Source organism: Octopus bimaculoides, chromosome 11 (assembly GCF_001194135.2).
Source record: "Octopus bimaculoides isolate UCB-OBI-ISO-001 chromosome 11, ASM119413v2, whole genome shotgun sequence".
In the NCBI taxonomy this organism is placed as follows: Eukaryota; Metazoa; Mollusca; class Cephalopoda; order Octopoda; family Octopodidae; genus Octopus; species Octopus bimaculoides.
This window is the reverse complement of record NC_068991.1, coordinates 8,724,532-8,737,465: the sequence shown is the minus strand read 5'-3', so window position 1 is coordinate 8,737,465 and position 12,934 is coordinate 8,724,532. Positions and strand designations below refer to the sequence as shown.

Below are 12,934 nucleotides of genomic sequence, written 5' to 3'. Positions count from 1 at the left end.
AAAAAAAAGAATGAAAGGTAAAGTCGACCACAGCAGAATTTGAACTCAGAATGCAATGATGGATGAAATACTGCTAAGCATTTTGTCTGGCATGCTAACAATTCTGCCAGCTTGCTATCTTAGACATACACGCACATACACACACAAACAATATTTGAATTTTATTCTACTTGTGCAGCACAATTTCATATCAGCAAATAGATTTTACATTATTTATATATGCTTCTACCTAGCTATTTCAAGTTTATTTCAGAAGTGGGGTGACTACACAATGCCAACAAGCAGCAAAATCTGTAAAATATTGTATTCTTTGTTTACTTCCAGAGCAGTTTCGTTTCATATTATCATATTTAACCCTTTAGCATTTAATTAAACCAGCCGTATTTGGCCAAAATAGTGTGCCTGTTTAATCTTCAAACTGGGCAGATCCAGCATCTCATGCTTACCTTACAATATTTTTATAAAAATAAACAATGACATCATTGAAATCTCAAAGCCACAAAGTTAAATGCATGACTAAATCAAATCAGTGTAAATAAATATTCTGAATGCCAAAGGGATATAGGGATTTCCCCCAGATGAAATGCCACAGTTGCTATGAGTTAAACTACTTGGAACAATGGGGTTTTTGTTGGGTGGAAATTGTAAAGGCACATGCCTGAAAGAATGGTTTCAGTCACTTGTCTAGTTGTTTTTGATGGGTCAAGAGTAAAGCATATATACTACCCGGAATAACTTGAGTAATAACTGATGGAGCACCAACTATTCAGCTAATTTGAAAGTACCCTAGGGTCCAGTGAAGAAGGAAGGTGTTGTGTTGTAAGATATGTGTGTTATACAGTATAATAGGTTATTTATCCATTACCGCACAGTTTTACCAGTGTGGATTTTTATTACAATCTACATTTGTGAAACTGTGCAGTAGCAGGTGAGTAACTATCATGTACCCACTCTAACAGTATTGAGTCCTTTTGTTTTTTGGGGGGTTTTTCTCTCCCTTTTTTCGAGGCTATAGTAATAAAATTTCCCTCGTATTGCACCCTTGTATCTTAAAAACAGAATGGCACATTAAATAATCAAGTCCTTGATAGATTCTTGGGATAAAATAAAACAACAGGGATTGGCATGGCTGGAATGCTATTGATCATAGGTCTGCTCCTTCAAGCCAACCTGTGGCTAAACAATGGCAATAACAACAAATGGACTTTCCAGCTGACCTAATTCTCCCTCTCTCTCTCTCCAATCCACCCCACCCACTCCCACCATTTCTCTCATTCTTCCTCCCTCTCCTAATTTTCTTGATACTCTTATAGGCCAGCCCACTCTTATGTATATTAACAAAGCAACTTCTGTTATCATCATTATCCTCATCAAAGCAAACAAGCTGACAACCTCCGCTTTCATGGCTGAGCAGTTGACTGTAAAGGATAGATTAGAATGGAAGGTGGAGGGGGGATACTAAAAACGTTGCAGAATCATGGCAGGCATGAGGGGGGGGAGGAGAAGGAGGGAATAGTGTGTGCGTGAAAGAGAGAGTGATGGAGGAGGAAGGAAAAAACGCTTTTTATCAATGGTTTCTTTTATACACTTCTTTCCTCTACCTACAACTACCTCCTTCTGGGGATGTATCTTCTACTTTCCCCACTTCCATTCAACACCTTTCTCTTTGCTTTTTGCTTCCCCACCCCACCAGCTGTTTCTTCTCCCTCCCACTTTCATTGATTCTTAACTCTTACTACTTTTCCCTTTCCTCATCTGCTCCATTTTTTTTTCTCCTTTCCTTCCTTTTCCTAACATCTATTCTCCCCTTTGATATTAATTACTCTCTCTCTCTCTTATTCTCCTTCCATCATATAACTCACCCTCACCCTCATCCCTAATTTTATTATAGAAATAATGCTAATGCTACAGAAGTACCTCCCCCTCTATCTGCCTGCCTGCCTCTCTCTTTCACTCTCTCAACTACATACTTCTCTTTCTGTCCATGTTTATTTACAATTGTATGCATTACATAAAGAAAACTTTACATATTCCTTCCACTCTGTCTTTCTCTTACAGTTATATTGTCTATTCATATTGTACACACACACATACATACTCATTGTCTCTTTCTCTCTCACTTTTTCCTTACATACATACTTGTGTGTGTGTGTGTCCATAAATGCACGTTTACACATACATACATACATACATACATACCTACATACCTTTTTCTTTCACTCTCAATTCAGTCTCAATTTCCCTTATTTCAAAGTGATTTAGCAGCAGGGCAGCCCTGACTGATCAAAGATGTTCCATCTGAGGAAATCCTGGCTTCTTCCAGACACACATTATACTATATATACTTTTTGTTACCCTCTCTCGTTTTATTTGGGGGTTTTTTTTCTCTGTTTAAACCCACTAGGATGTGATTTGAGGGAGATTTGGTTGTTATTTCTAGCATGTTGACCGAGTGACCACATTGGTTGTGACCAGCTTGTGCAGTCTTCGCTCTTGATTACTGTTTTTGAGCCAGTCAGGTGGTCTCTGCTTGATTGGTTTATCTACTGCAGTGATTTTCAACCAGGGTCCATATGGCCCCGAGGATCTATGTAAAATTCTTAGGGGTCCACGCAACAAAACAGTAAATTGGGGATCTACAATAGTATATTAAGGGCCCCTGAAAAAATGTTGTTTTAGGTTATGTATTGGTATGTATTGCAAGAAACAGGTTTCTTTCTCTAACATTTTACATAGCTCAACCTAAACAAGTTAATGTGCAGAAAACGCAACAGGAATTTTCGAAGAAATTTCTATAAAACCAGTTTTTAAACATTGAATGGCTACGGGGTTCTGCCAGAATAAAATCGTAATCGAAGGGCTCCATAAATGAAAAACAGTTGAGAACCCCTGATCTGTTGGATATTTGAAACCAAATTTTTTCTGATCACAAACTCGCATCTTAAGAAAAGGAAGCATTGGGCAGTGAAGTCTTCTTATGATGTCCATCTTCCATGCTGGCTTGGGCTACATGGTTCAACAGCATCCGATGAGCCAGAGGACTGCATTGAAGTCTAGGGTCTGTTTCTAAAGTTAGATGCCCTTCTTAATGTCAACCATTTTACAGAATGTTGTGGGTACTTTTTATTGTAGCACTGGGACCAGTCAGGTCACCAAAAAAAACATACAAGACAAAGAAAAAGCTCTTCTCAATTGAGTAGTAGTAATAGTAGTAGTAGAGTGAGGTAGCTTTGTGTCAGGTGTTGAGTAGCTAAATTCACTACCAAATTCACTGATGAGACATTAGTTGGCTCGGAGGCTATAGAAGAAGACACTTGGCAAAGATGCCATAGAATGGGACTGAACTTGAAACCATGTGGTTGCAAAGCGAGCTTCTCAATCGCACATCCATGCCCATGCTCCTCTCAAGATGTGACATGAGATAAACTCTGACGAGACAGAATACGACTTGTGTTGGAGACAATTATCCCATAGAAGAGTGGACGAGTCTGAAATGATTGGCTTCCATTAGGAGAAAAGACTCTTGATTCCTCATTGATATGTGTGAATGTGTATTCATATATATTCTCTATATGTATGTGAATGTGTGCGTAAATTTATATATACAATTAGGTGTGTGTATGTTTATTGGTAAGTTTCTAGGTTATCAATTGTTTGTTTCTAGTTTATGCATCTTTCCTGAAATTGACAGTTTTTGTTATTTGAAGTGGATCCTGTTTCTCTGTTTTGTGTTTGGATTCTATTTTACTTTTCCTGGATGTACTATACAACAGGTCAGTAATTGTCAAACTGGAGTGGCTGTGGAAAATTGAAATGATAGTTAGATTGCCATCTATAATAATAAAAGCAAAATTCTGTCTGTCCGTCTGGGATCTCTGTATCTCATCCTACATTTTCTCTACATAGACATATACCTTTTTGGAATCGGGATGATCCTGGGATTGAAAATTTGCCCTTCATTTGGTTCTTGAACATCCAGCACTGGGATCTGATTTAAAAGCATTTGGGTTGCTATTGCTAGCAGGTAAAGCTTGGCTGATTCACACCATCTTGGTTGGTGTTTGTCAGATGATGTCAGAGATCAAGGGGAAGATAAATGACACTCGTTTCATTAATTTTATGTCGAGATAAGAACTTTGGGACAAATTGGCCAGCAGTTGGAGGTTAGCAAAAGTACCAATATTTCTTGTAAAACGAGGGGGGAGATAACCCAATTTTTGAGCCGGTGAGATAACCAAAAAGTACCGAAAAAGGGTATAAAAAGAATGGTATAAAAACTTGTTGAAAACCAGTCTTGGAGAGTTGAATATATCATACACTATAATCATGTTTTTCATCATAGATCTACTCAATCAGGACTGATTGTGGACTAACCCATTGGTTTGTGTGCACAAAAGGCTAAACTTGACTGCACTTTTTCGTGGGGTTTGGCCTTGGTACATTGCGAAAGTATCTTAGCTGAAAGCCACGTGCAGCACTCTAAAGCATTTTGAGAAACTTAAGTAACTTAAGAGCCAGCACTTGAATAACCCCAATTAAAGGTCAATCTATTATTAGTCCTGTGTGTGTGTGTATGTATGTATATGTGTGAGAGAGAGAGAAAGAGGGCAAGATAGAAAGAGAACTTTATTTTGAAAGAATTCACTGCCATAACTCTCTCCTTTCTCATGCCAACTTGCTCAGTGATGTTTTGTTTTTCTCTCTATGATTATTGTTTTTCAAACAGTTCTTTTGTCTTTTTACATGTGTGTGTATATGTATGAGTGTATGTATGTATATGTCTTCCCCCACCCTCCCCCACACTCTTTTTTTTTATGCTCACTTCATTTCTTTTTTGTCATTTCTTTTCTATTGTCTTACCATGCCCTCTTTCTTCCTATCTCTCCATTTCTCCACTACTTTTATCTCCCTGTCTTTTCCCCCTGCCATCTTTTACTCGCAACTCTTTCCATCTCCGTATTTTACCCTTTCACACTTAAGTCCCCCACTCCATCCCCCCCCCACACACACACACACATCCGCGCATGCACACACACAATGCCATACTTTTCCTGTTACAAGTGCCATAGTTATGTCCCCAACTTCTTGATGCTTCCGTCCACTCTGCACCAATTCCTTTCACATCTTGAACATTCTAACAGCTTCCCCGGTTAAAATTTCCTGCACTCTTTCTCCCCCCCCCCCACACACACATAACTTCTTAGCTTGATTATTTTTTATTCCATTATTATTATCATCATTATTATCATTATTATTATTTATAACCTAATTTTAGGTTATTATAACTAGGTTTGTATGACTCATTCTGAGACATATTCTGCTTTAAGATTCAGTGTGTGTGTGTGTGTGTGTGTGTGTGTATTTATATATGTGTGCATGTTTATGCTTGGTCTTTGTTAGAATAAGAATGACAGAGCTGTTATCAAACACGAACATTAACCAAACAGGCTGGCTGATTCCTTGTGAATGAAATTTAGTGGCTGGAAGCCACACATAGATGCATATAAAAGTAATTAGGGTGTATTATGTACAGTAACCTCTGACAATGGGAAAACTTGGTGTATTTGTTTTTATTGTGGGAATTTAAAAATTCAATTCCTACAATATATTAATGTTAGTTTTTATGTCAAGTAATAATAACAAGTTTATATTATTCTGAAGAATCATCCAATACTTTTTTTTGTAAAGTTGTTATTATAAAGATCAGTGAAATTTGTTTAAGATTTTTGATTAAAAATACCTATTTTTATCGTAAACAAAAAATGTCGTTACTACGAATGACAGACATTGAAATAGTTTGAAGTTTATTGTTCTTGGACTAGTTTGATCTTAGTTGCTGTTGTGGGCTCCTTGATATGAGCTAATCCTTGTATGCTGCTGTCACCATCTGTCCAGTGTTTTTGTGTTGTGACAGTGCTCTGACCAACTGCTGGTTCTGCTACTGTATTCTGTGTCTGACCTGATGTCTGCCGTTTGTCATCTACTGTCCGGGGACGCGCCGGCCGTGTAGAGTCGATCGGGCACCGGGTGACGTGGAGCTAACCGTCGGCAGAAAAGAGAGACAAGAACAGCCCTTCGAGTCGGTCAACCCATCCAATCAACGACAACCATATTTTGCGGTTTGGACCGCGTGTCATGGTATCGACCCCGTCGCTCACACGGCTTGGGACGGAAGAAGCACTGCAAAGATGAAATTGTTGTTAGACCCAGTTCCACACCAAATCTTGAATGATCAGACAGATTTTTTTATGATATTGAAAATGTTCATTATTTACATTTGAAGGATCTTTGTCCTCATCTTGTTTGTTGTTAACACAACGTTTCAGCTGATATACCCTCCAGCCTTCATCAGGTGTCTTGGGGAAATTTTGAACCTGTCGAGGTTATTATTATTATTCAGGTCACTGCCTGGAATTGAACTCGGAATCTTGGGGTTAGTAGCCCACGCTCTTAACCACTACACCATATGCCCACCAGTGATGCTGTGGCTCATTTCTACAGCTGAGTGAACTAGAACAATGTCAAATAAAGTGTCTTGCTCAAGAACACAACACACAGCCCGGTCTAGGAATTGAACTCACTACCTCATGATCGTGAGTTTGATGTTCTAACCACTGAGCCAGGCACCTTCACACACACACACACACACACACACACACACACTCTCTTTATATCTCTCTCTCTCTCTCTCTCTCTCTCTCTCTTTCTTTCTCTCTCTCTCTCTCTCTTTCTTTCTCTCTCTCTTTCTCTCTCTCTCTCTTTCTCTCTCTCTCTCTCTCTCTCTCTCTCTCTCTCTAGTATGCTGTTTAAAACTCATCAACAGTATTTGAAACGGTCGTAGTGGTTCTGAATGAAGTCTTGTGAATTTCATTTCCTGCCTTTCACATTTTATAAATATAAGATGCTGATGATACGTGTGCGTGTGTATTTTTCTAATTGACAAGGTATAATCAGCAACCAATTTTCTGATCAGGTACATTGTTGTCTTGAGAATACATAACTATTATTATCATTATTATTATTATGATAATTATTTGAGCTTGGCTGACAAAAGCCAGTTATGCATCGCAGGTGAATCATTAACAGTTGGGTGGTTATTTGGCTGGAAAGCCAAATGCTTTCTCCAACAATGTGCTGACATCTAAATTTGCATAAACGCATTCCAGCTGAACCAACCAGGAATGTTTATGAAAAAAATAACAGCATAAATAAATAAAAGAATATGATCAACATATATAATTTAGTACATTTTCTCCACCTCCACAACAAATGTATTTAGTATTAGTGTTGTGTACCCTCTGATGTATCACCATTACACTCCTGTACTCACCAGACTTAGCAAAACCGGTACTACCAACAATATCAAATGTTCATATATTCAGGACATGTATATTTAATCCAATGGGCTTGAGAAGTTGCCTATAACCATACAAATGCATTTCTACTTCTAGCACACCCTCAGCTCAAGTTAAATATACATTACAATTCAGAAATGCATACAAATATATATATATATATATATATATATATATTGTATGTGTGATCATTGTTTAATCATAATCATAAACATCAGCTAGTCATTATTATTGTCAGCCAGACCTGTTTGTGATGTGTGCAGAGCAGCAAGATCATCTTACACACAATTCATGCAGTGTCCAAGCACTTACCATTATTATTATTATTATTATTATTATTATTATTATTATTATTATTATTAAGGCGGTGAGCTGGCAGAATAGCATGCTGGACGAAATGCTTAGTGGTATTTCGCAGGTTGCAATGTTGTAAGTTTAAATTCCACTGAGGTCAACTCTGCCTTCCATCCTTTCTTTCCATTGGTCAAGAAGGGCAGGCAGTTTTCCTTTGTCTGGTTGCTATGATGTAAAAAGTTATTTGTGACTAGGATTGAAAGGAATGAAGATGGACTACTCTTTGGCCAATCCTGCATCAATTTCATCCTTTTTTTTTTTTTTTTTTTTTTTTTTTTCAAGTACCATTTGAAGGTGAAAAAGAAGTGTTTTTGTATTCTAGTAAATTTACTGAAAGGTGGTGGGAGTGTCAAGTATGACCTGTGTAAATAGATCTGCTCTGAGCAAGTACCTGAGAGTAAGATCTTACCTTTGCCAGCAAGGGAATTCACTGTCTGTAGAGTTCTTTGAATAACCCCAGACTGTTGCCTCACTATTGTAATGCATTTTTGTTTTGTTTTTCACTGTTTTTCTTCCATTTTTTCATACCTGTTTTGTTTTTTTTTTTTAAATTTCATTCTGTAAAATCCTCACACTTTTCTAATTTGTTATCATGTCTCCTCCTTCATTTGCTCTTGTGCTGAAATTTGACCTCAAAACGTAAATACAGATAAAATGCCGCTAAGCATTTTGATTGGCATGCTAACAATTCTGCCAACTCACCACCTTATAATAATAACAATAATAATAATAGTGATGATAATGGTTTCGAATTTTGGCACAAGGCCAGCAATTTCGAGAAGGGGATAAGTCGATTAAATCGACGCCAATGTTCAACTTGTATTTATTTTATTGACCCTGAAAGGATGAAAGGCTGTCAACCCCGACAGCATTTTGAACTCAGAATGTAAAAACAGATGAAATGCTGCTAACGAATCTGCCAGCTTATTAATAGTAATAGTAATAATAATAATAATAATAATACATGCATACCTGTAAAAAGATTATTTTTCATGGCATTGTCGCTACTCTTGCTCATTGAAAGTTAATGAAATTTTTCTGCTGTCTTTACAGGAATTGCGTCTGCAAGGAATCAAAGACAAGGAAGAGGACACATATCCGGCTGAAGAAGGCAAACAGATCTTTAACATCAAAAAGAACAGATATAAAGACATCATACCATGTAAGTGGCACTGTTGTTCTTTCCTCCCTTTCGTTGTTCCTCTTTCTCAATCAGACAATTACAGTTTTTCATATTCTCTCTCTCTCTCTCTCTCTCTTCTCGTTTTCTCTCGGTAATAAGACTGAGTAAATATAACTCAGCATAACATCATCATTTTTTAATCTGTTTTCCATGCTAGCATGGGTTGGACAGTTTCACAGGATCCGTTAAGCTACAGGGCTGTGTTGAGCCCCAGTGTCACCTTCAGCACATTTTCCAAAGTTAAATGCCCTTCCTCACACCAGTCACTTTACATTGTGTACCAGGTACTTTTTTCATGCTACCAGCACTCAATACAAATACTGCAGGGTCTGACATATGTAGCATGATTGAGAAAACTGAGTTTATCCATGTGATTAGCAAATACAAACTCCTTCTAGAGGTGTTTGAAATCTTAAAACAAGCAAGGAAGATAACTAATGATATAAATTCAATAAAATTTTGAGAATGAAATACAAGGAACACCTTGATTTAGTTTCTTCTAAATATCCCATCGTTAAATGAAGAATCATTAAAAGGCTAATTATAAATAGTGGTTATGTTCTCACTGATGAAATTTGGCATGAGAAATTAATAAGAAGCAATAAAACCAATTTAAACATAATCAATTATTTCATTAAATTGATAATTTACAAATAATAAACAGGCACAGGCATGAATGTGTGATTAAAAAGCTCACTTTACAACTCAGTGGTTTCAGGTTCAGTCCCAGTGTGGCACCTTGGACAGGTGTCTTCTGCTATAGCCCTAGGCAGACTGATGCCTTGTGAATGAATTTGGTAAATTGAAACTGTGTCGAAGCCTGTCACACACATGCACATGTGTGTGTGTGTGTCTCTTTGTGCTTATGTTTGTCCCCCGTCACTGCTTCACAATAGGATGTTGGTTTGTTTATGTTCCTAAAGCTCAGCAGTCCAGTGTAAAAGAAATTGATAGGATAAGTACCAGACTTTAAAATATATATATATGTGTGTGTGATTACATATATGTAATCATCACCATTAAATGGTGCTTTCTATGCTGGCATGGGTTGGACAGTTTGACTGAGGACTAGCAAGCCGGGAAGCTGCACCAGAATCTAATCTGATTTGGCTAGGTTTCTACAACTGAGTGCCCTTCCTAATGCCAACTACTCTGGGGGTGTAGTGAGTGCTTTTATGTGTTGCCAGTCAGGTGGCACTAGCACTGCTCATTTTGGGTTCTTGCCAGGTATATCTACTTCACTTGAGGTGGGAGATTTAAAAAATTTTTTTATAAATTTGTCAGTTATAGGTGTAGGTGCAGTTGTGTGGTAAGAAGTTTGCTTCCTAACCACAGGATCCTGGGTTTAGTCCCACTGTGTGCCACCTTGGGCAAATATCTTCTATTATGGCCTTGGGCCAGCCAAAATTTTGTCAATGGATTTGGTAGATAGAAACTAAATGAAGCCCTTCATGTGTGTGTGAGAAAGAAGATAGTGATGATATTGGTGTGATTGGCATGTGTGTGAAACAAAGAAATGGTGTTGACATTGGCTGTGTGTGTGTGTGTGTGTGTGTGTGTGTGTGTATGATGTTATATGTATAAGATGATATTGATATGCTGGTGTCTGTGCACATTGGTATTGGTGTATGTGTGTATGTTATGTTAGTATACACATGTATGCACACACACACATACACACACACATTTCTCACTTGTTTTCCTACAACTCTCTTTCTGTCTCTCCTCCTCCCACTACCAGTGCACTGGTCACCTCTCCCACCACCTCCCCCACCCACTTATTCACCTACCTACCTATCTTCGCCCCACCCTGCTCCCCCCACCCAGTTCTCCTGTTTGTTCCCCAGTTTTCCCTAAAATGTCACTAGACTAATTAACTGAATTACATCCATCACCAGACCACTGTTTATAAGTTTTCTTCTTGTATTGCTACCACTGTGCTGTTTAGAAAGCTGTCATCCATGTGGTGGTGGTGGTGGTGGTGGTGGTGCAGTTGTCACCAGTGGCATGGTAGCGCTATTGTTGTCACTGTAGTAGAAGTAGTAGTAGTAGGTGGTAATGGTGCAGTTGTCATCAGTGGGGTGGCCCGCACTACTGTTGTCATTGTAGTTGGTGGTGGTGGTGGTGTCATTGTAGAGCAAGTGAGGATATTACCATCACTGCAGCAGTAGTAGTCATGAAACTGTCTTGGGTGAGAGAGAGAGAGAAAGTGGGGTGGGGAGAAAGGAAGGCTGTGTGAGAGAAAAAGTATGTGAGAGAGAGAGAGAGAGAGAGAGAGAGAGAGTATTATGAGAGAATAAGAGAGGTGTGTGGGCATATTCCTCATTATGCATATTAAGACAGAAGAAAGTGTTTGTCAATCATCCTTAATTAATAAACTTTAATGACTTTCTTTCTCTGTGTGTGCATATTTCTGTGTGTGTCTCGTGCTAAAAAGTACATTCAGATGAAACTTTCACAGATGTTTGTCCTCATGACTGGCACAAACTGATTAGATTTTGGGATCGATCTGGTACCGGACGAGGACTCTGGATTTATTTTTTATTTTTTCTGGGTTTTTTTTACTTAACTTTTGAGAGCAGTCGGGTTCATTTTTAGTATTCTCATTTGGGAGAGCAGTCGAGTTTTGCAGATACTCTCATTTTAAAAATCATCTCTGGCTAATCATTGAGAGGCTGGCCCTTTGAATTACAGGCACAACAGAAACAGGAAGTAAGAGTGAGAGAAAGTTATGGTGAGACAGTACAGCAGGGTTCGTTTCCATCCCCTGCCGGAGCCTCGTGGGGTTTAGGTGTTTTCGCTCAATAAACACTCACAACGCCCGGTCTGGGAATCGAAACCGCGATCCTATGACCGCGAGTCCGCTGCCCTAACCACTGGGCCATTGCGCCTCCACTATCTGTATGTACAGTACTTACAAAAAGATATCAGATTAACTCAAGTAACTTAGAATCCTATTCAAGTTTGTTATTATTTCTTATTCCCTTAACATCAAGAAATCAGAGATGAGCACCATTTCTTCTCAGCTAAGACAACATTTGTGTTTCTGTTTCTTCATTTTTAAGTTTCTATACAACCAATTCCTTTTTATTATCATTTTTGCCACTAGATGATGCCACCCGGGTGAAGTTAAAATCCATCCCAAATGTACCTGGCTCGGATTACATTAATGCTAACTATATCCAAGTAAGTACCCCTTCTTAATCTCTTTTGTAATCCTCAATTTTAGGAAATATTTTATTGGAATATATGGGGGTGAGTATGACAGTTTGTGATTCTATAATGTTTAATCTGATATTTACAGTTTTACGCTTTTGTTCTCATATTTCTAATGAATTCGTTAGATAATGCATTTAAATTAATTTTGAAAATAATAATGCCACTACCTCTCATAACTTTTACTTGAGAAGTAGTCAGGTCAAATCCAAGAATATTGGAAAGTCTTCAGAAATGGAAATAGCTTGATGTGAAAATAATGGGAGATGTACTATATTGCAGAGTTGTTCAACCCATGCCAGGTGGGAAAAAAGCAGTTAGTAAAATATTGTTTGTGATAATACTATGTGAAATAGGCTTGGTAATAAAAAGAAATTTCTCAGAGCTGGATTCAGATCTTATATTAGATGTATATATATATATATATGTATATACATATACATGTATGTATATATGTATGTATGTATGTATGTATATATACGTATATGTGTATATATACATGTATATATATATGTATATGTGTATATATATATATGTATATGTGTATATATATATATGTATATGTGTATATATACATGTGTATATGTGTATATATACATGTATATATGTGTATATATACATGTATATATGTGTATATATACATGTATATATATACATGTATATATGTGTATATACACATGTATGTATATATATATATATATGTATATATACGTGTATGTGACCCTGGGGGTCAATTTGTTTGACTAAAAGCAGTGCTGCAGCATGGCCGCAGTCAAATGATTGAAACAAGTAAAAGAAAAGAAAAGAACATATATATATATATATA

The 12,934-nt window shown here is 37.5% G+C and overlaps 1 protein-coding gene across 2 annotated transcripts in view; it reads left to right on the top strand.

Moving 5' to 3' along the window:
- Positions 1 to 12,934, top strand: part of LOC106883248 (tyrosine-protein phosphatase non-receptor type 12-like) — an 82,034-nt gene that overhangs the window by 51,753 nt on the left and 17,347 nt on the right. For both annotated transcript variants that reach the window (XR_008265150.1, XM_014934181.2), the window contains exons 2-3: positions 8,763 to 8,871; positions 12,002 to 12,078. Coding sequence is in view for 1 of the 2 variants with exons in the window: in XM_014934181.2 (XP_014789667.1) it covers positions 8,763 to 8,871; positions 12,002 to 12,078 (186 nt within the window). In the remaining variant the exon portion in view is untranslated. The remainder of the gene's footprint in view (positions 1 to 8,762; positions 8,872 to 12,001; positions 12,079 to 12,934) is intronic.